Source organism: Hoplias malabaricus, chromosome Y (assembly GCF_029633855.1).
Source record: "Hoplias malabaricus isolate fHopMal1 chromosome Y, fHopMal1.hap1, whole genome shotgun sequence".
In the NCBI taxonomy this organism is placed as follows: Eukaryota; Metazoa; Chordata; class Actinopteri; order Characiformes; family Erythrinidae; genus Hoplias; species Hoplias malabaricus.
The window spans coordinates 46,863,456-46,887,327 of record NC_089820.1 but is presented as its reverse complement, the minus strand read 5'-3'; the positions used below and the strand labels follow the sequence as shown (position 1 = coordinate 46,887,327).

At 39.6% G+C, this 23,872-nt stretch overlaps 2 protein-coding genes and 1 long non-coding RNA gene across 3 annotated transcripts; 1 reads left to right on the top strand and 2 right to left on the bottom strand.

Annotated features, from left to right (window-relative positions):
- Positions 1–410: 410 nt before the first annotated feature.
- Positions 411–12,352, bottom strand: LOC136679676 (uncharacterized). Its single transcript, XR_010796567.1, has 4 exons — positions 12,195–12,352; positions 9,660–9,807; positions 615–799; positions 411–516 (listed from the first exon to the last, which is right to left on the bottom strand). It is a non-coding gene; the product is annotated as an uncharacterized lncRNA (long non-coding RNA).
- LOC136678313 (CCAAT/enhancer-binding protein alpha-like) lies at positions 4,025–6,733 on the bottom strand. The gene has a single exon (XM_066656324.1). The coding sequence runs from the start codon at positions 6,507–6,509 to the stop codon at positions 5,601–5,603; it is 909 nt and encodes a 302-aa protein (XP_066512421.1). The 5' UTR covers positions 6,510–6,733; the 3' UTR covers positions 4,025–5,600.
- LOC136679675 (CCAAT/enhancer-binding protein gamma-like) lies at positions 11,094–22,372 on the top strand. The gene is made up of 3 exons (XM_066658326.1): positions 11,094–11,259; positions 18,346–18,622; positions 19,088–22,372. Exons 2-3 carry the CDS (start codon positions 18,503–18,505, stop codon positions 19,463–19,465), a joined length of 498 nt encoding a protein of 165 aa, XP_066514423.1. The 5' UTR covers positions 11,094–11,259; positions 18,346–18,502; the 3' UTR covers positions 19,466–22,372.
- The last annotated feature ends 1,500 nt before the right edge of the window (positions 22,373–23,872 follow it).

Sequence of the window (23,872 nt, the reverse complement as noted above, 5' to 3'; positions counted from 1 at the left end):
TGCCAAACCAGATTTTACATCAACTACTTTTATTTTTAGCTGCATTAAGGAAACCTTAAGTAGTAAGTATTTTTACACTTTTTAACAATGTGGTTCTCCAAGGCTTCCTTGTATCATCCCAACACAAGGGTGAAAGAGTAAACAACCGAAAATAGTTTCACCACTCACTATAAGTCACAGAACCTATTTTTGTTGGAAGTATATAAGTTTCAATTACAAAAATGATTTTCATAGAACAAACAATTCAAATATTCTTTGGGACTGAAGGTTACAGCTAAAGAGATACAATGGTAAAGACCTATAAAAACCCATTTATAAAGATATTATAAAAGCTGAAAATGTTTTATTCTTAGCAGTTATTGCACCAGTCTTATTAATTGAGCTCAGTAAATCTTTAAATGTACTCTATTTCATGAAAATACAAATTTTTCTCTTAAGATTCACTTTCTGAAGAAAACAAGGTCTAAAATCAAAGGCCCTTGTTTCGAAACACAAAGCTGAACATAAACCATTGCTCTGCAAAGTAATACTTTATGTTAATGTCAAGTCAAATACTATTTGTCTGGTGAGGAACATGTTATATTGGACTACAAGCAGATGGAGAGGTAACTCACTTGAGGGTTCTCCCAGCCATGGGAGATCAGGCGCAGAAGATCAGGCAGCAGGAGATCAGCCATACAAGATCAGACGGCAAGAGGTGCGGCCACGCATTAGCATGCTGGGTAATGTCTTCCATCCGCAGAGAAGTGGGGTCCATCCAACACCCTGCGGACACCCTGGCTCTTCTCACACGTTTGCTCTGTTTGCAGAGAAACACAGAATCTCAGTGGAGTATATGGAGTACAAAGCCTGGTCTACATAAGGATGAACTGACTGAGTAAATCATACATGTAAAAATACACTTTGAGCCAATGTTTAGTTTATATCATGCCAAACCTAGTGCCACACCACACCAATCTTGTCAGTCCAGTGAACATCTTGTGTCTTCTTTTGTCTAACATACTTACAACACAGGAAGGTCTTGATAATAGCTGTCAGGTTGAATAAGACCAAAGCCAATAAAGGGTAGTGTATGGATATAGGACCAGCCTTGGGATCCAGTGCTCTGAATGTGACCCACCATAAATCCACTAATTCTTATGTACTAACAAATGTTCTTAGCTATAATATAACAGCAGAACAACTTCCTGTTTGTGTGTCTGTTTGCTATTTCACTAAAGAGATTAAACAATTTATTTGATTGTTGTTAGCTGTGTCTTTTATTCTTTTTCAGATGCTTTTGATAATCACAGTGTACTCTGTGAGAAACGCGCCTACACTCTCAGAAAAAAAAAACACTTCCCTAAAGGTACAGGATGAAATGGAGTTTATGAAATCAACACAACTTTAATATCATCTACACTTAATATAAAATATGGTACAATTATGTTCCCTAACTTGTTCTGACAGTATACTTGGAAATCTACACTGAATGAGAGTGGATGAATATTGTTAAACTGCAATGTAGCAAATGTTAAACTGACTCCACAGCACTGTTGTATCTCAGAAGGTACAGAGTAACTTTTATACTGTCGTATTTATATAAATTCAGATAGGTGCAAATTGAAAATATGAAGCAAAATTTGCATTCATTTAAACTTATCTGAGATATATATCATCTACATATACTGGGAAGTTAAGCCCTACTAATCTGAAACCAAATTAACATCTCTAAGCCTAGTCTTAACAACAGTGAACTGCGCAGCTTATGAGAAAAACACTCTCAAATCACTGACTAGAGGTAACAGTCTGAAACTGCACATTCTGCACTTTGTTTTGGTTAAAGATTTGATAGACGTCAGCTTATTGTGGAAATTTCTGACACTTGGTTAAGGCCTTTTCAGAAACCATGCATTTTTATTCAGGCCCCATTTTTATAGCTTTTTAATATAATTTTCCATAAATTCCATCTGTCATTCCTTGCAGTATCTGCTTTTTTTAAATACATTATCAGCGAGGCTGATAGTTGTTTTTACTTCTTCCAAAGCCTGTGACTTCTTCACTTGGACACTTACCATTAGATATTTTATGCAAATACAGACACCCGTCTGTACCCCTGCCAAGTTCTGGTAGACTCCTGACCACGGACGGCAAATGGAACTTTACGGATTGGATCGGAGCCACGGGCACGCCTCAGCTTGTTAGTCATTGTTTACCAGTGCCCCATTCGGGAGTCCGAATTTAAACAAAGTCATAACGAGGCCATAAAATGTAGCACAGTTGCTGTCATGAAGTGTAGCTGCGGTATTATAACACTGCCATGAAGACCTCCATAATGTGTTATTTATCAATCAGTGGAGGTAGGATGTGTGTATTTGCTCGAGGCCAAGAAGCTGTGTGCTTTTGTTTATTTAGCTCAGCGATGTAAATGTGTGAACCACATCACTGTTCATTCACATATCAAGATGTTACACGTCCAAGCAACACGTCATTTGACTGCATGTCATTAGCCAGATTTAAACAGTGTTGATTTGTCCCTGGCTACAAGCTGCACTGGAGCACTCAAACATCTGTGCGGAAAGTCTTACAGGAACCCCATACTGGCGTGGGAGAGGAACATCATGAATGGGGGCAGAGAGGAGGAGAGGGATTAGAGAGAGAGAGAGGGAGAGAGAGAACATGAAACAGAGGAAAAGTTAGTGAGAAACAGATTGAATACAAAGTAGGAAACGGTGCCAATGAGAAGGAAAAAGAGACAGAGTGAAAGACACACACTCTGATATAATACAGCATATATATTTCATATCAATCACATATGAAGCTGAATGAGAAAACCTGGACGGAGGACGGAGTTGGCAAGACAGACATGAGAAATAGAGACAGAAACACAGAAACAGAAAGAAAGAGGAGAGAGGAAACAGAGAGAGAGAAAGATTGAAAGACAGAGAAAACGAAAACATTCCAGCACAAGTCAGAAACCAACTGAATGGAGTAGCAGAGTGAAGAGTCTAAACAGAGGCCAGGCCAGGGGGACTGATTTTAATCTGAAGTGTTTGTGAGAGGTGAAGTAGGTGCGGGTGCATTCCTCCTGCACCGTCATTCTCTCCTGCTCTTCAGAGAACTGGCGTCAGACGTGATTTACTCACTCCATCACACCGCTGCTCGTTATGCAAAAACACAGCAAATGGCAACAAAAAATAATGATCAAGCCTCCACAGGTTTAAGAATCTTACGCTGTCTCAGTTTTGCTCTGCCTCTCGTAGACCCCTGCTGACGTTATCAGTGGCGTGTATTTGTTGATCGTATACTGACAAATTGATCAATTCAAAGCTCAAGACAAAAAGACCTAATCAATCACTTTTTGCTGATGAATAACCAGGAAGATAGCAGTTATCAGTAATGCTGATGATTCGGTGTGGGTAATATGTGATCTTCTGCAAACCGATTGTAAATATTTGTAAGAAGGGATGACTGCTGATGTGCAAAGGATTGCTGATTGTGCTACTTTTGTAGTCTTCAGAATCTTGGTACCCTTCAGTTTAATGTCAATCATGTGGGCCCTTCTGTAGTTTTTGATCATCTTTACATTTGAACACATTACGACTACTTTGTACTAAACTCAAAGCTTGCTGAAAGCTCTGGAAGTTTACACAGTAAAATACCTACTTACGTTTTCGTTTTTAGTTAAAGTGAATATGGAGGTTCAGTTAAACTCTTTAAAGTGGTGGATTACTGCATTTGTATATAAATAACTGTGTAATATTCTTTCCACTGCATCCAAATAATTTTCAAGTTTTAATCAAGTGTGAATCCAGATCCCATCAGACTTACAATCAAACAACTCAGAAGCGCCGTCTGTCGACGAGGACTGGAATTACAGTTGAGTTAACTTTGTCATGTGCATTGAGGTAAGCCTCATAAGCTACATATTTTGAGCTGCTGTCTGCTGTACATTATGTTCATGAAAACATATGTGAATCCTGAATAAACACACAGTTGAAAAAGACATTCCTTGAGTAAAATAGCAGCAGATATTAAGTAACACAATATTCTTTTTATTATAATTTGTAATTTTTGGCATATATAATGTTCATTTTACAATTGAAAAGTATTTTTGAAACATTCATATTACATTTGCATTATGGCAGTTTGTAAAAAAAGTGCTTCCTTTTCCTTTGCTCTAGTCTGTATTTCAAAGATTAACAGAATCCATAAAAGAGGGAAAAGGTTCTGCCAGTGGTGACGATAGAGACAGGAAAGGTCGAAAGGCACTGATATTCAGTTCTCATTCAAAAATAAGTCCAAAAACAACAACAGCAACAACAACAACAACAAAAATATGAACTGAGCTACAACAGCACTTCACAGGGGTGAGAAAGCACAGGGTGATCCTCCTGTCACACCCTTCCACCCATCATCATTACTGCATAAATACAAAGCTTTTACACATCAGTACCCCAATCGTGTGCTCCGGTCTGACCACACATAGTGCATATAAATCCGCCGCATGGAGGGCAGATGACCACAGTTTACAGGTTGAGCTTCCAGTCCTTTGCTTTGGCATGGCAATTTTAGTCCACACATATTAAACCCCCTTCCCACTCAAACACAAGGTCCATCCCAGGCTGCTGTACTGTACTGTGCTTCAGCCTGCAAGCAGAATGGCAGCACAACTTCATTAGTACACGTTTAAGTCTCTGCCAAACAGAGGGGAAATATCTTTGTGCATGATTAGGTCTCTGCAAAAGTGAGGTTTGCAAAAAGTTTGTGCACGCTGAGCTTTGCTGAGAATGAGAGGGGGATAAAAAATAAAAGCTGGTACCTTTCAAAACCTTTTAAAACAGCTGTTGAAGTGAAATCATGCCCTACATGAGCTGCACTGATACAGTTGTACATAGAGGTTTGAACACTCCTGCTCAAATGACAGGTTTTGTTGGTTCTCTTAGTGGAAGTATGTTACACATTCCCTATAGGGAGTTAAACATGACATTTCTTCTGCACATATTGATTTAAAGGCTGCGTTCAGCACTGGAAATATAAAACATAAACTGCTCTCTGTATGTGTACTTATTTTCACTTCTCAGCTAAACCTGTCATTTGACCTGATTGTGCAGCAGACTGTATGCTTGGCATTCTTACACAGGCAAAACTACAACAACACTGCCATGAAGTCCATAAGTTTAAATAGCCTATGTGCAGACATGAGCTTATTATTATATCATTATTCATATTTGTACAAAAGGCACTAATAGACCGCAGCTGCCTGGCTCGTGTGGGAAACACTTTTACAGTCATGTACACAAAAGCTCGGACCCCTCAGGTCAGATGACGTTTGTTGCTTTGTTCCAAGTGAAAATATGAACCCCTCCTCTACAGTGAACTGAGGCATGTATCTGCTGAGTTTACCATTTACTGGAGGGAAAATAGCCTAAAACATAACTTTGGCACGAGACACATCACAGTCACGTGCTCTCTGTAGAGGACCCTTGGTTTTCACTCAGATCAAATCAACAAAACAACTGCTTTTGACCAGCCAAGGGGCCGCAAACTTTTGCCCGCGACTGTATCATTTTCAGTACCGTGTCGCGCGTCTTTTCAAGTCTGTCGGGCGGACATACTGTTCAAGCGCAGCCGCCCGCGGCTTTGGCGAAGGAGCCGTCAGGCAGTTGGCGGAAGATTCCGCGCAGTGTGTCCAGCTCGCGCGTGAGGTGTTCGACCCGCTTGCGCAGGCGCTCGTTGTCCGATGCGAGCTCGATCACCTTCTGCTGTGTCTCGGCGTTCCGCAGCTTGGCCTTGTCGCGGCTCTTGCGCACGGCAACGTTGTTGCGCTCGCGCCGCAGCCGGTACTCGGCGCTGCTTTTGTCCACGGGCTTCTTGGACTTTCCTCCACCTCCTCCGCCTCCTCCTAACATTTTGATTGAGCCTCCGTGCTGCTGGTGGTGATGGTGATGGTGGTGGGGACTTGGCACCGGGGTGGGCGGCGGTGTCGGGTGTCCCGGCGGCTGCAGGTGCACGGCAGTTTGCGCGCAGTGCGCAATCTGGTACTGCAAGTGCGGAGGGTTGTTATGCTGGTGGGGGTGGCCCCCCATGTGTTGGTGCCCGTACTGGTAGGCGGGGGGTGGCAGCAACTTCGCCGGTTCGTCGTCATCCTCCCGCGGCTCCTGCTTGATAGCAAGTGCGGGCCTGACGCGCGCCTCGTACGCCGTCTCCAGCTTCACGGGCTCGGCGTAGCCGTACGCGTGCTCGGCGTAGCCCCCGTAGCCGCCGTAGTCACCCGGGGCCAGCTTGAGTTTGTCGTGCCGGGCGCCGATTACTCCTCCTGCGCCTCCGATTCCAACTCCAGCGTTGTTGTTGTTGTTGTTGTGGAAGAGGTCGGCGAGGAAATCGTCGTTGAGCGCCGCGGGGTCTATGTATGCGCTGATGTCGATGGAGCTCTCGTGCTCGCAGATCTCGCTCAGGTCGTCCTTGTAGCCGTAGCTGGTGAGCGGGGGCCGGGCGCCGACCTCGTACATGTGTGGTTGTTGCTCCATTGAGGACCTAAACGCCGCCGGCCATGGTGACGAGCTCCGGGAATCCAGCTTTGGAAGCGGGTCGCGCTCGTCGGCCGTGCCGCGGAAAGGTGAGTCTCTAGTCGGGGTGTCCCGCCCGTTGGTGACTGTGGGCGGGTGTGAGTGAGAGGGAGAGAGATAGAGAGAGAGAGGGAGGGAGAGGAAGAGCGAGAGAAAAAAAGTGAACGAGTACGAGTGTGTGAAGCAGCGTCGCTCGTCTGAAACACAGCGCGATACCCGCGCTTTTATAGAGCAGTTCACAAGCCGCGCCCCGGGTCCTAATGCGCCACACAAATACACACACACACACACACACACACTAACACACACACTAACACACACACAGGAGGTACAACGCTCTCACGTCCTGCACAGAGTCCGGGCATCATATTTTAATTCGGAATACATGTTGTAAAAAAGTCTCAGACCTGGTTTTAGTGCTGAGATCCCCTGTACACTAAAGTCACTGCACCTACATGAAGCGTACTCTGCGTAGATTCTGACCAATGACATTTTATAAATCTTTAGCCCTAGACTTTGCTGAAGAAAAACGGACTTCGTTCACGGCAACAATCACTTACATTTCACCAGTAATGCACACGCAAACAACTCACTCGCACTTAAGGCTATTCATAGGGTTTAAAGCGTGTCTGCAGGGGTTTACCACAGACTTTACTGTACACAACTGGTTCATTAAAATGTCTGCTGAAAAATATCATTAAATAACATTACTCTTGTAGCGAGGATCATGATAGACTTGGTGAGTTTTATTGTGGAGGACACCATCAGGAAAATGAAACATCTAAAGAAATGAAGCAAGCGTCCTAACCTCAGATTCCTGGTCGTTAAACTGAAAAAAGAGGCTTTGAACGGGGTGGTTAGTGGCCGACAGCAAATACACATGGCACAGTGGCTTCTTCACAGCGCGTTATTGGACACAGTTGTGTTTTCTGCCTGGACTAAGGGACTGTTTGAGAGACTTTGAAACACACAGTGCAGAGGAATCCACGGACACTGATGTTCAATAATCATTTTTATAAAAACAAAAACGTAAAACAGATACGATAGGTACAGAGTGATGAGTGTGAACGCTGTGGTAACGGAAATGTGAGTGGTGTTAAATCATTTTACAGCCTGGCCGTTAGTGTATTTCCCAGCAGATTGTTCAGTCTAACTTGGTTTATATATACGTACGCGCACACACACACGCGCGCACACACACAGTACCGCTCAGGGCGCGCGGGGAGCTCCCTCTACCGCCACAGCGTGCGACATTTACATACTGAGATATCTCTCCGACTTGAGCAGATTCAGAAGTCGTGTATTGGTTTTAAACAACAAGTAACACACCGTGCAGCTTTTCAGGAACTCTTACGGTAAATTCGGAAACGAAATAGAACGAGCACAGGACTATTTTCTGTTTAAATTTAAATGTGCATGTGCTGAGCTGCTTTCAGAATTGGCTGCAGACTAGGCCCAGTTATAACCAAGAATGCAAAAGGCCTTGATTAACAGCGTTAAATTATTTACAACTAAAACTACTTTTCTAATTTAACGAGCCTATTTACTTTTTTTTTATTTTGCTCATATAAAAGCATCAAAGATATGTATTGACTATCTCTCAATGTCCATGTGGCAAACCAACAATCCAATATTTTATGAAGATATGAATGTACTATAAAAATAATATAATAAATAACATAATGCCTACTTGTACATCAAAAATAAATATCTTCATTTAATAAATGAGGTATATTTCCAGGGTACAAGAACGGTTTAGAGCCCAAAGTGATTTGCTTACAGAGTTTGGACAGGTTTTCGAATGGTAATTATGTAAGGAGCAGATTTAAAAAAAAAACAAGGCTCAAAAACCATTGCACAATGAAGCACAAATTAATTTGCACAGTTTACATTACATTTAATTAACTATTGTTTAACAATATGTAAGTACTTCTACTGTTAAGTATAACTTCACACAGTGCTGTTTATGAGGGGAACTGTACTTAGTGAAAAAAAAAATAATCTGAATCTCACATTCACAAATTCCCGTTGCCCTATTTAGGTCATGGTATGATGTCTGTCTACTTCTTTGTAAGCGTCAAGCCAAAGTGTGATATACTAAATCTCGTACTCTCCTAGGTTACATGTGAAACAGAAACGGTAGACCGGCGCTATCTGACACACTAAGAAAAAGAACAGCCTTTGGTGTTAGGGCTGACTGTCTAATCTAATGTGTCTACACATTACACCAATCTAATGTGTCACTCATCGCAGGCATACTTGTTTTTAATACTCGTAATGTAAAAAATATTTATATCTACTGTTATGTTTAAAGTGACTAACTTAGAAAGGTACATTAGATCCATTAGATAGGATAACATTAATTAATATTGATAAAGGGCATAAGATTTCATAAGGAATAATCGTACCTCTTTAAACCTGTTCAATGTATGGGGAGTTGGTAACCCTTCTGGCTGAAATGTGCAATTGCATGAAACTTGCAACATAATTGTGAGCAGGTTCACACTTGAAATAAAAATTGATCAGAGCTCTGTGATGTCTTCTGTATAATGGAATTGGATTTGTCAAACAGTATTTTATAGAATTGTACATGTTTCAAACGAAAAACAAATCTCTCCTTCTATTCAGCACTGTGTGTATCAGCACTGTGAGCCATGTTCCTAGCCAATTTTCTAAGATAACAGCCCATGGAGCCTGAACAGCTTTTTTGAGCATGACGTCAATGCATAAAGACATCTGATGTGTTCTGAAAAATTCACACCAAGTCCAACCTGACACCTCTAACATTTGGATGAATATTTTAGGTTTTACAATGTGACGTGCGACAGCAGAAAACACTATATTTCACTCAGTTATTCTTTCCTCTTGGCTTTGAAATGTGTCACCTTTAAATTTTAGCAAAACCACTGTAGGTAATTCAGCTTTAAGAGGAAGAGTGTATGTTTAATTCACTTAAAATTCTCTAAATTTACTTAAAAACAAGAGTAGTCTGTTCATCTATAACAGCACAACTCAGTTTTAAAAGCAGAGTTCAGCAGCCTTTGATGTGTATTTACACATCGCATCTACATACAGGACATTCCATAAAGACACACATTTAAATAAACACACCTGTTTTCATGTGGTGGCACTGTGATGTTGAAGGTAGTGCTGCTGTCACACAGTCACACTGCTGTCACACCACCCCATCTTGTGTGACTGACTGTGAGGAGTTCTCTCTGGGTTTGTGTGGGTTTCCTCTGGGGGCTCTGGTTTCCTCCTGCACTCCAAAAACACATGTTGGTAGGTGGATTGTTAAAAAATTTTCATATATGAGTGTGTGAGTGGATATCTCAGAGAAGGCTATCATTAATAGTAGGTACGGTTTCCTCTATACATTATTTTTGTTGTTGCTTTTTACTATTATCCAGGCTCTGAAACCAAACAAAACACAATTGTAGTTTTATATATAAGAGGTAAAATGACTTTGTTGCATTTATACAGTGCTTTTCTAATACCCAAATTGCTTTCCATAGAGGAATGACACTTAGGACAAGAGAGGAGTGGAGAAATGCTAACAGAAGAGGTAGGTTTTAGATGAGATTTAAAATAAAAAAGTGAAGAGCAGAGGTGAAGACTTTGTTGTAAAATGTTCCAGAGCTTGATTGCTATAATTCTGAATGATCTACCACCAGCAATAACTAGTTTGAATTTTGGTACTGAAAAGATACCACTGCCAGAGGACTTCAGTGATCCTGCAGGACAGTCGGGGTATAAAAGTACAGAAAAGTAGGCTCTGCCAGACAATATAAAGATTTGTCAGCAGGACAACTTCAAATTGAACACTGATGTGTAGCCAGTGTAAAACTGGGGTGACACGAACTGACTCTAGCAGCTGAGTTCTGAACATACTGAAGGGAACACATTAGGAAGGCCAGTGAAGAGGGATTTGTTGTAGTCTAAATGGGATGAATGCATGAACCAATGATTCTGCACCTTTCTGAATTTCTGTGTTAAGGTTTTGAGCTAGGTGCTCATGGATAGAGTATGTTGCTTATGAGTTAAGACTTCATTTTGTTTTTATTAAAATGATTTCAAATCAGGCAAAATATGTAACTCTGATCTAAGGATCTCAAATAAACGCTGAGATGTGAAATGTGAAAACTGCAAATTGTTCAAGAGTCTTTTTCAGTTATTTTTTTAACTCAACAGTAATGTAAACCTCTCATGGCCCACTGGCTTTGCCAGTATTTTCCATAAAAACAAAGTTAAACGAAATCTAAAAATAGTCATTAATATCAGGGTGTTAATCCTTTTTCTCACAAGCTGATCTACACACAAACTTCCTCAATGTGACATGACATTTAAAGCACCAGAGACATGTTTCTGGTGTTGACTAACGGCTACTCCAGCTGAGCGAATTCACTTCTATGATCTCATGACTAACTTGTTACATAAGAACGCCCCAAACAGTGTATTGTCTTCCGATTGGGACATTGAGCTGTCAATCAAGAGTTGATTTCGTCATCGTTTTCACCGCTGCTCGCTGATTGGCTGAGTGGACACATTTCCCTACATGGTCAAAAAGATTTCGCAATACTCCCAGGCACGGCTCAGTCACAGTGAACCAAACAATAATAACAGCTCCTGCGCTCTTCTGTCCCTCAACAAAGAGGACTCACGTTACCCCTCGGTTTCAGAGAATGACTTACAAGATCTGAAACTAGATCAGGTAAGACGTCTGGAGGATCTTTACGAAACAAACGAGAACGTAGTCCAATAGAAATTTCAGGCATGTTCCTTGCCAGCTTGCTAGCTAGTTTTGCTAACTTCAGTAGCACCGCGATTGCAAAACACGTATGAGTAAAGGTTTCTGTTTGAAAGTTAGCGCGGACCTCGTGGTGCTAGGACCGGGATTTTAAGGGGCAGCGGAGCCGCCACTGCCAGAGCTGAAAGGAGCAAATAACACGAGCTAGCCGAGCTGTTTCTGTCTTACGTCATTGTTAGGAATGTGGCTAGCCTGCTAACGGCTAACCGAAACAGAGTGAGTTTAGTGCAAAATAAATGACGTACATCTTTTTTTAAAGTTGCTACAGATAGTTCGTAAAGCGAAGAAATAATGGAGCCAGTTTGTTTCCTGAAATAACGCATCTGTACGTGCCCAAGAAGGTTTAAACAGCGTTAACATACTGTAAACGTTCGAGCCAAGGTTTTCACGCAGTCTTTGTGGTTTTAAATTATTCTGCACATTCGCGGACACGGTAATATTAAATTACAGTTTGGGGAAATGAATCGTTTTTCTGTGTCATCCCTCGAAGAACCGTTTTTGTATCTTATTTTTGAGTGTGTAACATCACTGCCTACAGCTGGTATGAGGAAATATTTATGAGCCCAGGAAGAGTTATGAATTCCTAATTTACGCTCATAAAAGTGTTATATACTGTACTGTCACAGTGTTAGTATTGTGTCATTGTCAATGTAGCCGTGTGTGCTTGTTCTTTTATGCTAGCGTTCTGTAATGCTAACAGAGTGGCCGCAGCGCTAGCGGTATTCCCCGCAATTCCTGTGGAGTTACGTAGCAGACACAAGGATATTAAAACACACAGGACATGGGTTGTCCTGCGCAGTGGTCGCTCTGCTCGGCTCCTAAACCCCGCGCTCCCTCACATTGCGTTGTTTCTGCCTGTTTTTGTTCGCCTAAAGAAACTTGTCCACGTTGTTGTTCTTCAGCGTCGAGAGCGCGGAGTTTCCCTCAGCGCCGCGCGGGCGGGAGCGCGATGATGCAACCGCGAGCAACGACTCAAACGCGAGACAGCATATACCTAGCAACATATTGTTCACGTTGCCTGGCAACATGGCACCTATTGGTGGACGCAGGTGGATGTGTGGCATTTTTTAAAAGCTCACAGTGCAGCCCTTATATATATATATATATCTCACACACACTTCAGTGTACCGTAAATTTGCGGTTTTTACTCTTTCCAGAAACAAAAGGCTGTTCTCTATAGCACTGAATAGAGCACTAAATAGGGTATCAGGGAATGAAGCTACACACAAGTCGGAAAACATGTATGCTAACGACACTAGAAGACTCTGAAAAGACTTTGAGAAGAATAAATTCCTAAGATCCTAAGATTCACAAACTCATTTTGCAAAGACTGCACTGTAAAAAGTGGGACTGGGGTCAATTAATATTTAGTTAAAAACTAATAGTAACTTGCACTTAATAAAAAGACTTCATGTAGTTTGAAATAAAATTGAGCTAAATTCAACAAATTTGAACAAAGTATTAATTGCAATTTACACAATTTTGGCTGAATAAAATTAGCTGGGATATGTTGAATAGAATTTATTCATATTTTATGAGTAACACCAAAGATCCAGAAAATGTAATAGATTTTACTCATTGGGAGGTCTTTAATTTTAATCGTACACTTCCGCCCAAAGCATTTTGAATCTCGTGGACACCAGCATTGTTGGGTTCTGAACGTCCTCGGACTTCCCAAAGTGAACAGCTTTTCTCTGTCTAAAACAACACCAGATGCCTCTGCTATGAGCAGGGAGAGAGAGACCTAGCAGGTAACTGAGGCGGTTTTTTTACAAACACTGGTGCTTCGTAAAGACCGGTTTCGAGCACAGACTGGAGAGTTAGCTGATGGTGAGGAACAACGTTTGATTAAAAAACAAAGTGTTTTTGTGATTACAATCCTGAATTACGGTTTTAAGAAACTGATGTTGTGCTTTCTGTAGTTTGCATGTTGTTTCATGTGTCTGTTGACGGTATAATGAAGCCATGACACGACGCTCAGTCTCTGTCAGAGTACACTTTCAAACAGTCATTGCAGCACTAGCGCACTCTCACTTAATACACAGAGCTGCGTTCGAATACAGAGTTCAGCAAATTAGAGGAACACTGCACACCACGAAATCAGAGGCAATGATTCGTCTGTTTACTAAACATTTAAAATTTTACGTATTATGTTAGCGTTCCATACTCAATATATCAGAATGCATGTTTTCATAATATTGTGTAGGAACACCTAGCTACATTTGTTTTTATTTTTAATCTCTTTGGTTTTCTGCTAAGTTAAAAAAAAATCTATTTCCCAATAGCATTTTCTGTTTTCGCGCCATATAGATACCTGGTTTCTGTTAAATTAGACCAATCAGATCACTCTGATCTTTTACTGCTGATGTTATTTCTGTGTCAGAAACGGTGTTATATTCTCTGTTTATTTGCACTAATTTGTGTTTCGGGTTTTTGTAGCGTTCGAAAACAGGCTGTAGTCGATATGGCTCGTAGTTTACTTTTTTGCTGTGAATCTGAATCGTAAAACTAAATTCGCCCGTGACTTGAGGGCACTACTATAAACAATATAATTAGTACTTATTAAAAGCAAGAAAAATTCCAATTCCAATCGTTTCTATAAAATTTTATGACCTGTGTTTGCTCACGGTCTACAGTCTGGTTTAAATGATTTGAGTGTACAGCAAGGTTATGTCTGTTTATATTTCATGTACATAATGTATTTCAAATACAAGATATCATATTTTGTTAACAATTATACCCAGTCAATCTTATTAGGACCCAGGATGCACCTGAAAATAGATGAATAGAAAAGACCAACACTAAAACATTACACTTGCTTATGAAGTTAAAACTAATGTTCATCTATTTGCAGGTGCCTGCTGAATCCTAATTAAACTGATCTGGTGTAAGATGAGTGCAGTCTCAAAACATTGTTGTGATTTAAGTGCACCAGCAAGTTTTGAGCTTGCATCACATCCCCAAAAAATATTCTGCCTGTGATCCTTGATGTAGTTGTATCAATTTTCAATTTTTGTGTGAATAAATGTTGCAAGAGTTGAATAAATTTTTACCTGGTATTATTTTTATGCACTCGAACATGGCACAAAAAGGACATATTAAGTAGATTTAACATAAAAAAAATTATGGCAACAAAGTGACACGTGATATTATTGAATAGATGTAAAGTTACTATAATTAGTAATTAGAAACAAGCTTTCTCCAGAAACCTAGTACAGGCTACTCAATTTTTGCCAGATATTTAGTAAATGTAAATCAATACTTGCAAGATATTTATTAAATATTAATTAAGTTTACTCAGATAAATGGTCCTTTCCTTGTGAAATTAAGTTGTACTTACTCAATATTTTTGAGCTATATTAACTCATATTTAGGCATGTTATTATCTAAATCCAACACATTTTAACTGTGCATTTTATTAACATTTACATAAATTTCTTGCTTAAATTTAGTAAATTTATTCAATGAATGTTACTTAAAAGTTGGAAAATTAGAATCTACTCATTAATATTACGTGGCACTTTGTTGCCATAATTTTTTTAAGTAACTAATGGGTCACATTTTTTACAGTGTGGGGATCTTACAGGGTCACTGTTTGTGTGAGCCAAGGCTAAAAACCTGTCATAATATTAAGCACCGTTAATTATTTTCATAATGTCAAGATAGAAACACAGACACCTTACCCTAAACAATTGAGATGACCAGAGCATGCCAGCATTCTAGCACAATCTCACGGAGTCAGTGTTAAACTGACAGTCTGTAAAAATTCTACCTGCTTTCAGGGTAATTTCATGAGGTAATACTGCGTTTCATATATCTGTCAACTAAAATATCTCATTACAGGTACCTTCATGTCAAAACATTGCTTTCTGAAGAGCAGACTCATGAAGGACAGCAAGGCTTTGAGGTTGCTACCTGCTGTTTTAGACAGCCATGATTTAATTTCAACACCGGAGATTTGCCTCTGACTGAAATGCTTTGTACTGGAAACATTTATTACTGTGCATTTTAGTCTAATAAGCAAAACGATTAAGTGGTGCCTTACATAAATAAAAAACACCATCAAAAGACATTGACATAAGTCAGTTCAGTGATGTTTTCCAGTTTCTTACATATTTTGATGCCAACAACTATGTTCACATTGTTTAAAAAATGACATCCTGTTTGATTCCTTTATAATGAACTCAGATTGAATTAGTTGTTTAAAAGTTCCTGACAATAACTTGAGGGTTATGCAGAACTTTTGCCTGTGGTTAGTGAGCATCTGTTGTTCAGTGGTTTTAAGGTGGTTTTAATGTGGGTTTAAAAAAATACTACAGAATTCAAGCTGTTCTCAATATGTGTTCTTGTGCATTCTAACATTCTCATGTTCTTGGGGAACGTCATCAGTTGCAGCCCAAGTAATGTTCCATTTAAAAGAACACATCTAGCCAAGTACACTCCAAATGCACTGGGACGTGACTTCTGTAGACTTGAAAGTCAGATATCCCAGAATGTATTTGACACAAACCTCAGCACGATGGCTTTTTTCCCATCACTGAGATGATCACTCATCAAGTACCCCACCGTTCCAATTACAGAATGACCACCGCATCCTCCTGTCTGCGGGAGCTTGTAATTGCAAGTCAAACTCGCCAAGTTTGTACTACTAAGTACAAAATCAGACACAGAAATAGTCTACCCACTATGGTATTTTTGGTATCTGTAATACAGTTTGCAGTAAGGCTCTAAGGAAACACTTAATCTATGTCAAATTAACTATTGTCTTCATTATCTCAGTGAGTATCTTCATGGTATGAGCTTAAATACGACTAACTGAACATAAACAAAAATGTATTTGCTGAATGAATTAATTAATTCATTCATTGTCTGTAACTGCTTATCCGGTTCAGGGTCGTGGTGGGGCGCCTAATCCACCTACCAGTGTATTTTTGGACCGTGGGAGGAAACCGGAGCACCCGGAGGAAACCCACACGGACACAGAGAGGACACACCAAACTCTTCATAGACAGTCACTCAGACTTGAACCCACAACTTCTAGGTCCCTGGAGCCGTGTAACTGCTGTATCTGCTGCTATTTGCTGAATTTTATATTCTAACTAAATTATTTTTATTATTATTATTTAATTTTTTAATATAAATTTAAGAGAGAATTTCACTTAGAGAGAAATTCACATTTCATTTCACTCACACAGACTATTTGAGTTTAGTATATTTATTTTAATCTGCTCGGTCTGTAGTTTACACATAACACCTGATCCAAAAAGCTGAATAAACTGCGTAAAGAACCGCGATTAGACTTGTCAGATATGCAAAGCAAAAATCACATCATTAGCCAGGACCTGCAGAGGCGCAAGAATAGTGATGAATTTGCCCGCCATACAGTGTTGTTGGACGTCATCTACAGGGACGTGTCATTAGAAGGAAACTTTAACTGATTTCATCATAAAAGTCAAAGTCAAACTTTGCATTTAGAGGTGGTGTTACTTCCTGACATAAAGAAAATCAGCAGGGTGTGTAATTTGACCAGAAGTGCACAAAACCTTTGTGAATCTGAGACTTCAGTCAGTGAATTCCCTTTGTTTACTGGGAGAAAGGATCCATATGAGTGAAACTGTAAACCAGTCCTTGAGTTCAGTTTCATTGTAAATGGTACACACTGGGCTCTTTGAGTAGAAGTAAATGAGGAAGATGATGTATATTATTGTTTATAGAAAATTCTTCAGCCAAGACATAATTTAAAGTGTGCTTTTTTGTGAAGTTTCAAGGCTAATATGATAAGAGTTTACACTTAAAAGCATTATACATTAAACATGTCATGGCTGACTGGCAGCACAGGAGCATTAATAAAAACTCACAGCATGTTAATTAATGATATTTGTCTTCTATCAGAAGATGCCTTATTTTGAGTGTGGCAATATTGAGAAACTATTTGGTGGAAACTATATTGTGGTCAATTAAAGAAGGGCAAAGAAACTGAACTGGTGTCAATGTTCTAAATTGACTCCTGCTGGACCTTCTCATATATTCTTCATGCACAGTCTGACTTATGCATGGGGTTCAAATCCCATCTGCAAGGACCCATCTTGGGTTCAGGTCCCATTTGCGAGGCCTTTCCATGTTCTCCCTGTGTCTGCATGGGTTTCCTCTGGGGTCTCCGGTTTCCTCCCACAGTCCAAAAACATGGAGGTTAGGTTAACTAGCTTCTCTAATAACTGTGTAAGTGAATGAATGCCTGTATGTGTGGGAGTGAATGTGTGTATATGCCCAGATATGGATTGGCGTTCTATCCTGGGAGAATCCCTAGTGCCTGATGCAATCCTCCAGGTAGATGGTCGTTTCTGGTTGAGAGTACACTGTGTGAGTTTGGCTGCCGCTTCTCACTAGTGTGCATCGATGGAGTGTTGCATGGAATGGCGCCTGAGCAGTGTTGATTGTAAAGCGTCCTTGGGCATCTAGAAAGGCGCTAGATAAGTGTAACAATAAATAAAATATACATTGCTGTGTTATAGTTAATGAACAAAGCAAATATCAAAGCATGCAAGCTGGATGTATAAATTCTGGGAATATAATGTAACTGCATTAATCATAGTGTACACATTTACTACAGTTGCATACATTTGTGTTGTAGTGAAGATGTATGTTTTAAAGGTGAACGAGTATAAAATTGCAACCATATATTGCTTTGTATGACTGACGTGTTATGTAAGGATGCCATTGTGAAGCTTGTTTCCCCTATATTTGAAGGTTATAACACTGATTCTTTTAATAAATGGAGCATAGACAGCAATAATAAATTAATATACATTAAATATAATAAACATTTTCAGCAATTCCTTTTATTGTTTTGTTCCCTCATTACAGTATTTTATTAAAACAAGCTTGTATAATATTAAATCTGTTGATGAACATTGTGAATTACCCTCTTAGTATATTTCTGCAGATGATGATGATAGCAGCATAACGGTTGTTTCTTCTTTTCCACTGTAGGACGATAAGAGTACCATCATTGGATCTTTTGGCGACCAGCCATTCCACTCAGTCACAACATTGCATCCAATAAAAACAAGCACTTGCAAAGGCCGACAGTGAAGGTCGGTGCAGGTGTGAGAGCGGAAGAGAGAGACATATTGGGTAGTAGATCCAAATGAGCAAGCAGTCACAGCAGAAGTTAACCACAACAGATCAGAACGGAGTGAGTGTTATACAGAGCCAGGCTCATAGCAGTACCTCCAACTCAACAGGAGCCACAGCAGGATTACAGCAGGTGCATATAAACACACATTGCAGTACATGTAAACCTTACACCCAGCAGAACTAAACAGATTATTTCTGTGTTTATTGGAAAAAATGTCATGTTGTTAGCTATGTATTTTTGTGTATTGTGTAAATGTTTTTATTGTTATCTCAATTAGAAAGTTTGTTTAAACTCCGAGTACATTTTTAAAGAAACAAAAACAATGGATGAGTATTTTTTATTTTCATTGGAACCAAAACTTGTATTGTCTTCACAAGCAGACTTGCATTTTAAATCGGAAATTCTGTAAAGCCTGTAGTGCTCTGAAAATTGATCCTCCACTCTTCCTCAGAGCGAATGGAATTTTTGCTTACTTGCTGCAACATTGGTCCAGTCTTTTAACAATGATTTCAATGAACCCATTTGAATTCAGCACATGGATAGAAAAAGTGCTTTCAGATGTACTGAAGTGCTGTCACCACCCTTTCATTTCAGGTCCCCCAGTTAGTTCCAGTTAGTCCAGGAGGAGGCGGCAAGGCCACACCCCCCAGCAAAATGAAGAAGCCAATTCCAGACAAAGACAGCGACGAGTACAGGCAGAGACGGGAGCGGAACAACCTTGCCGTGAAGAAGAGCCGCATGCGCAGCAAGCAGAAGGCACAGGACACACAGCAGCGTGTCAACGAGCTGAAGGAGGAGAATGAGAGACTGGAGGCCAAGATCAAGCTCCTCAGCAAAGAACTGAGTGTGCTCAAAGACCTGTTCCTGGAGCACGCCCACAACTTGGCAGACAACGTGCAGCCCCCCGCTGCAGCCGTCGCCCCCGGAGAAATCTGCAACAACAACAATAGTGGCAACAACAGCAGCCAGTGAGAATCACTCATTAAAGGCGCCATTTCTATACTGTGCGTCATGCGACAGCCATCTTAATTATACCCCTTTTTATTTGGAGTTTACTCAACTCCAAGTCTAAATTTAATGAACTGACTTTTCTTTTGGCCTTTAGCAGTTCAAAAAAAATGAAGCCTCTTATCTCTTCATTAAGTATTTTCTTTTTACACTGGTGAATGGAATTCAGGCTGTGTACCTTTTTGTTTTTATGAAACAACATCATTTAATTAAATATTTTGTCTTCGGCATTGATTATATATTTAAAAGAATTCAAAATATCGACTGTTTGACACTGTTGAGTTTGAAAATAGAAGTGGGTTTGACCCTGCAGCGTGGATTTCCCATGTGGAAAAGATCAGGGGCTTTATTTTATTTGGATTGGAATTGGGCTTTCTTTCTGTTCCTGGGTTGTGTATGATCTGTCACTACTTTGTTGTCTTTTATACACTCAGATTCTGTTTTCATTCTTCTGTTGTGTGTAAATAAGTATGGAACCAACATTGAGAAACATTAACAATGCTTTAAAATGCCTTGGGGAAAGATTTCACTGTTTGAAAGTTAGTTAAAAGATCATAGTAAATCAGTTGCCAACATAAGAATGAGTCACTAACCAGCGTTTGTTGTTGTTGTTAAAGCAGCTTTACAAAAGTTTGCCACAGGCCCAGCTCTTGATCAGCCTTTGGCAGCTTGTCAGAGTCATGAGAAATGCCACAAACATGTTTGCACGAATTGTTCTGAATGCCATAAGAAAGAAAAGGACAATCAGGTCAGCTCCGACGTTTGCAGATAAAAATGGTGAACCTTTTTCCTCTGAGATCTTTGGATCTTTTCCTCTGAGATCAATTTCTGGAAGACCTATCATTTACTTCAAAATATGAAAACGGACAGATATTCATATATGTAGGTTATTGGAATGGTTTCTGCACTACCATGGAAAGACCAAGCCTGAGTTGGTAGTAAAGGTATGTAAAGTAATATTTTTGTTTGAAGTGCTTGATGTATATTTAAATTGCTCCAGAGACAGTGAATCACACGGCTGGAGAACATGCGTGACCACAGACCTATACTGCATATGAATATTTGAAATGCCATTATTAATATTATTGCAGTAACTAGTTTATTTAAAAAATGATTACTTTTTGAGGTCTTAAGCTCATTATCAAGAATGTGTTTGTAGATGCATCGCATGTGAAAAGCTAACATTTTTGTAAACTAATTTGTTTTTTCAAGCCTAATAGAAGTATAAAATTTGGTCCAATCGCAGATTACAAAGTCTGTAAAATGTGTTTATAAGTTGAGAATATATTTTATAACTACAACGGGAAGAAAATGTATAGTAAATACACTCCTGTTTAGCAGAAGGAGTAAGTGTCACTGATGCAAGCTGCAAGTTCTTTTGTAGCCTCAAAAGCAATTTTACTGCTTTGTGCAAAACATGAGTGTAAAATCTGAGTGAATTACATGCCAGAAACATAATGTACATTTCTCATCATCAAAGCAGGTACAAAAAGAAATGAATAGTAGACCCAATACAGAATATATATTAAATGTAACTGTGTGTATTTCTGTATTATTAAATATCCAACTATGTAAACACATTTATATAGTACATCAAAACAAAAAGTAATAACTCTAGACTTCCATGGGTTAAAGTGTCCCAAATGCAAAGTTCAGAAGAACTTCTTGGGTACATGGCTGTATTACATCACAGGTGTCTGTCATTTCACAAGGAGGGCGGGAAGGAAGCCTTATCAAAGATTTCCCTCCGCTGAACTGTATTTACTGTATTTGGCATGACACTTTGCTAAAGTTTGCATGGGTGGAAGGTCCCTACCAGATGTGCTGCGTCTGTCCCTAAACGGAGCAGCCAGACACCCTGGACAGCCTGACCCCTATTGCATCAGACCCAACACCAGACATTGCTGGCGTTAACAAAAGCCGCTAAATTGCAGTTAAGCCTCGAGCACTTCTTACAAAACTAGTGTAGACGTAGACAGACGGCACGAGAGGGAGCGAGAGATGGGGTGGGATGGTCGTGTGTCTGGGGTGTTGGTTGCTAAAACAACTCAAACTGATTTCATCACCTCAGCACCACTGGCCCTGTCTGAGTCTGTGTGTGTCTGCCTCAAAAGGTGAAGGAGGCTCAGACACTGGGGGAGAATTTTCATTGACTCTTTGGACTTCTGCGGAATCCAGTCTATAGTGTCTTCTGTACAATAAGAAAGGCATACAGCATTCATTCATTATACATCAATCCACTACTTTTAAATCATTCTTTCACTTGATATGTTGTCCATTGGCATTTGGCAAAAATATTAGTTCCCCAATTAGCCATTAGTGATTCCTATAGGGCCACACTTTTTATAGCCTTTCTAGGACTTTTTGTACCTCAGGCTATGTGTAAAAGCCTCACCAGACAGAGCCTTTAGTTTCTATGAACACCTGTTTGAAAATATTAAAAATAATAAAGAAAAAAAATAACAATGAGTAGTTAAGGTAATAGTGAGACTTCCAAAGCATCTTTTGCTTCAGCTCTTTTGTATATGTCATTTTCTATAACTTAGGTATAAAAAGGTTCAAGAATAAGCATGAAAGTTAATGCATGGTTAGCACTGTTCAAAACTAAATGCACTACTTCATAAAGATTAGGCTTTATAATGGGAGCATATTTAGGGTGGTTAGAATTAAATTAACAAAAGATTTGTGTTAAGAGTAAACAAAAAGGAATGACTGTCAGTGTTCCACAAATATTTGATTGGCATATTTTTTTGCTGAAGTAGGAACGTTGCTGGGCAACTTGCTTTTTTTTTTCCTTTCTTGCGTTTTTATTTTTTATTTTTTTTTTTTTACAGGATGGGCTTATTGTGCACTGTAAATTAAAATTGAATACAAAATGTAAACATGTCTTGTGTTTTCCTAATAACTGTTATACCATGTCTCAATTGTTCTGTGGTTTGGAAATTCTAGCTTTAATCAGAAGGGCTCTAAGCTTTTCTATGGGTCTTTTTCTGGGACTCCCCCACAATACCCACTACTTCAAACAAAATGCTTTCTTAGCTGCACATTGTTAATGCCTTCATTTAACTGTACATACGGTGTTTGCCCGCACTGTGCGTCATCCCTTGTTTCAGTCAATATTAGCAGACACAATAATGTCAAATAGATCAACTAGTATTGTTCCTTCCTGTTTCTTCAAGATGTGCAGGACAGGGACATTAGGACAGTAGCCCCACAGAGAAAAGGCTGTTCAAAATGCCTAATTTTTAATATATTTTACATTTATTTCTTTTAAATTGCTATTCCTTTTAACATTTAGATGAGATTTTCTTGACCTAATTATAAAACAAACAAGACTGGTATGGTGCTTGTTAAACACAGCTAACACAAGGCCTACTTTGGTACATACTGTACAGACTGTTATCTCAAACTGGCTGCAAACTGGCCTGAGCTGGTCATGCTTCTATTGAACAGTGATTAACAGCAGGTGCTTTTGTTTGATGGAGCGTTGTCATCAGGTGACTACCAGGTCAAGATATCTTGCTCTCTTTCTGAGTTTCAGTCTCTCTTTGTCAATCTGTAATATCAAAGATATTAGCCATGGTCATTAAATATTAATGTCAGGTACACCAGCAGCAGAGGACATAATGTCCTTTGCAGCAAAAGAAAGACGCAAAAACGATTATGTATGATTAACGCTTGTAGGAAATTGGTTCTGAACTGTAGGTGTGTATCAGCATACTTAACGACAAGGTTTGTAATGCCAAACGTCTAGATATCTCACAGTGGAAAGATGCACCAAACAACTTTGGTTTTAAAGTCACTTATTTGCTTAATTTACAGACTTATTCTGAAGAAAGCAGGGGTGTGATGACTACATTAATTCATCTTTTTAATTACTTTCAATCATCTGAATTGTTGTATAGCAACTGTTACTATGTTATAAAAGCTTTGCAGATAGGAGGCAATAAATGCTGTGTGGTAGTGTTGACATAGCTAAATGCATGATGGTAGGATGAAATAAGCAAAAATTGTTCACCGTGTTAACTTTAGCTCAATTAAATGACAAAAAGTGTACTTAAATCATAAAAACAGTACAATTTTGATTATTCATTCATCTTCTACAGCTTCACTCTCTTCAGGCTTGGGGTGGATCCAGAACCTACCTGGAATTGATAGGTGCAATGCATGAACACCCTCTGTACAGGATGCAGAGCATCGCACTTAGCCAGCACCTCACACGCTCACACGTATGGTCAATTTCACACAGCCGATCCACTTAACAACGTGTTTTTCGACTGGTTGGAAAGAGGAGCACCTAGAGGGAACCCGCACATACATAGTGAAAACACACCAAACCCATGCTTCCCTACATGGGATTTCAACATTTCA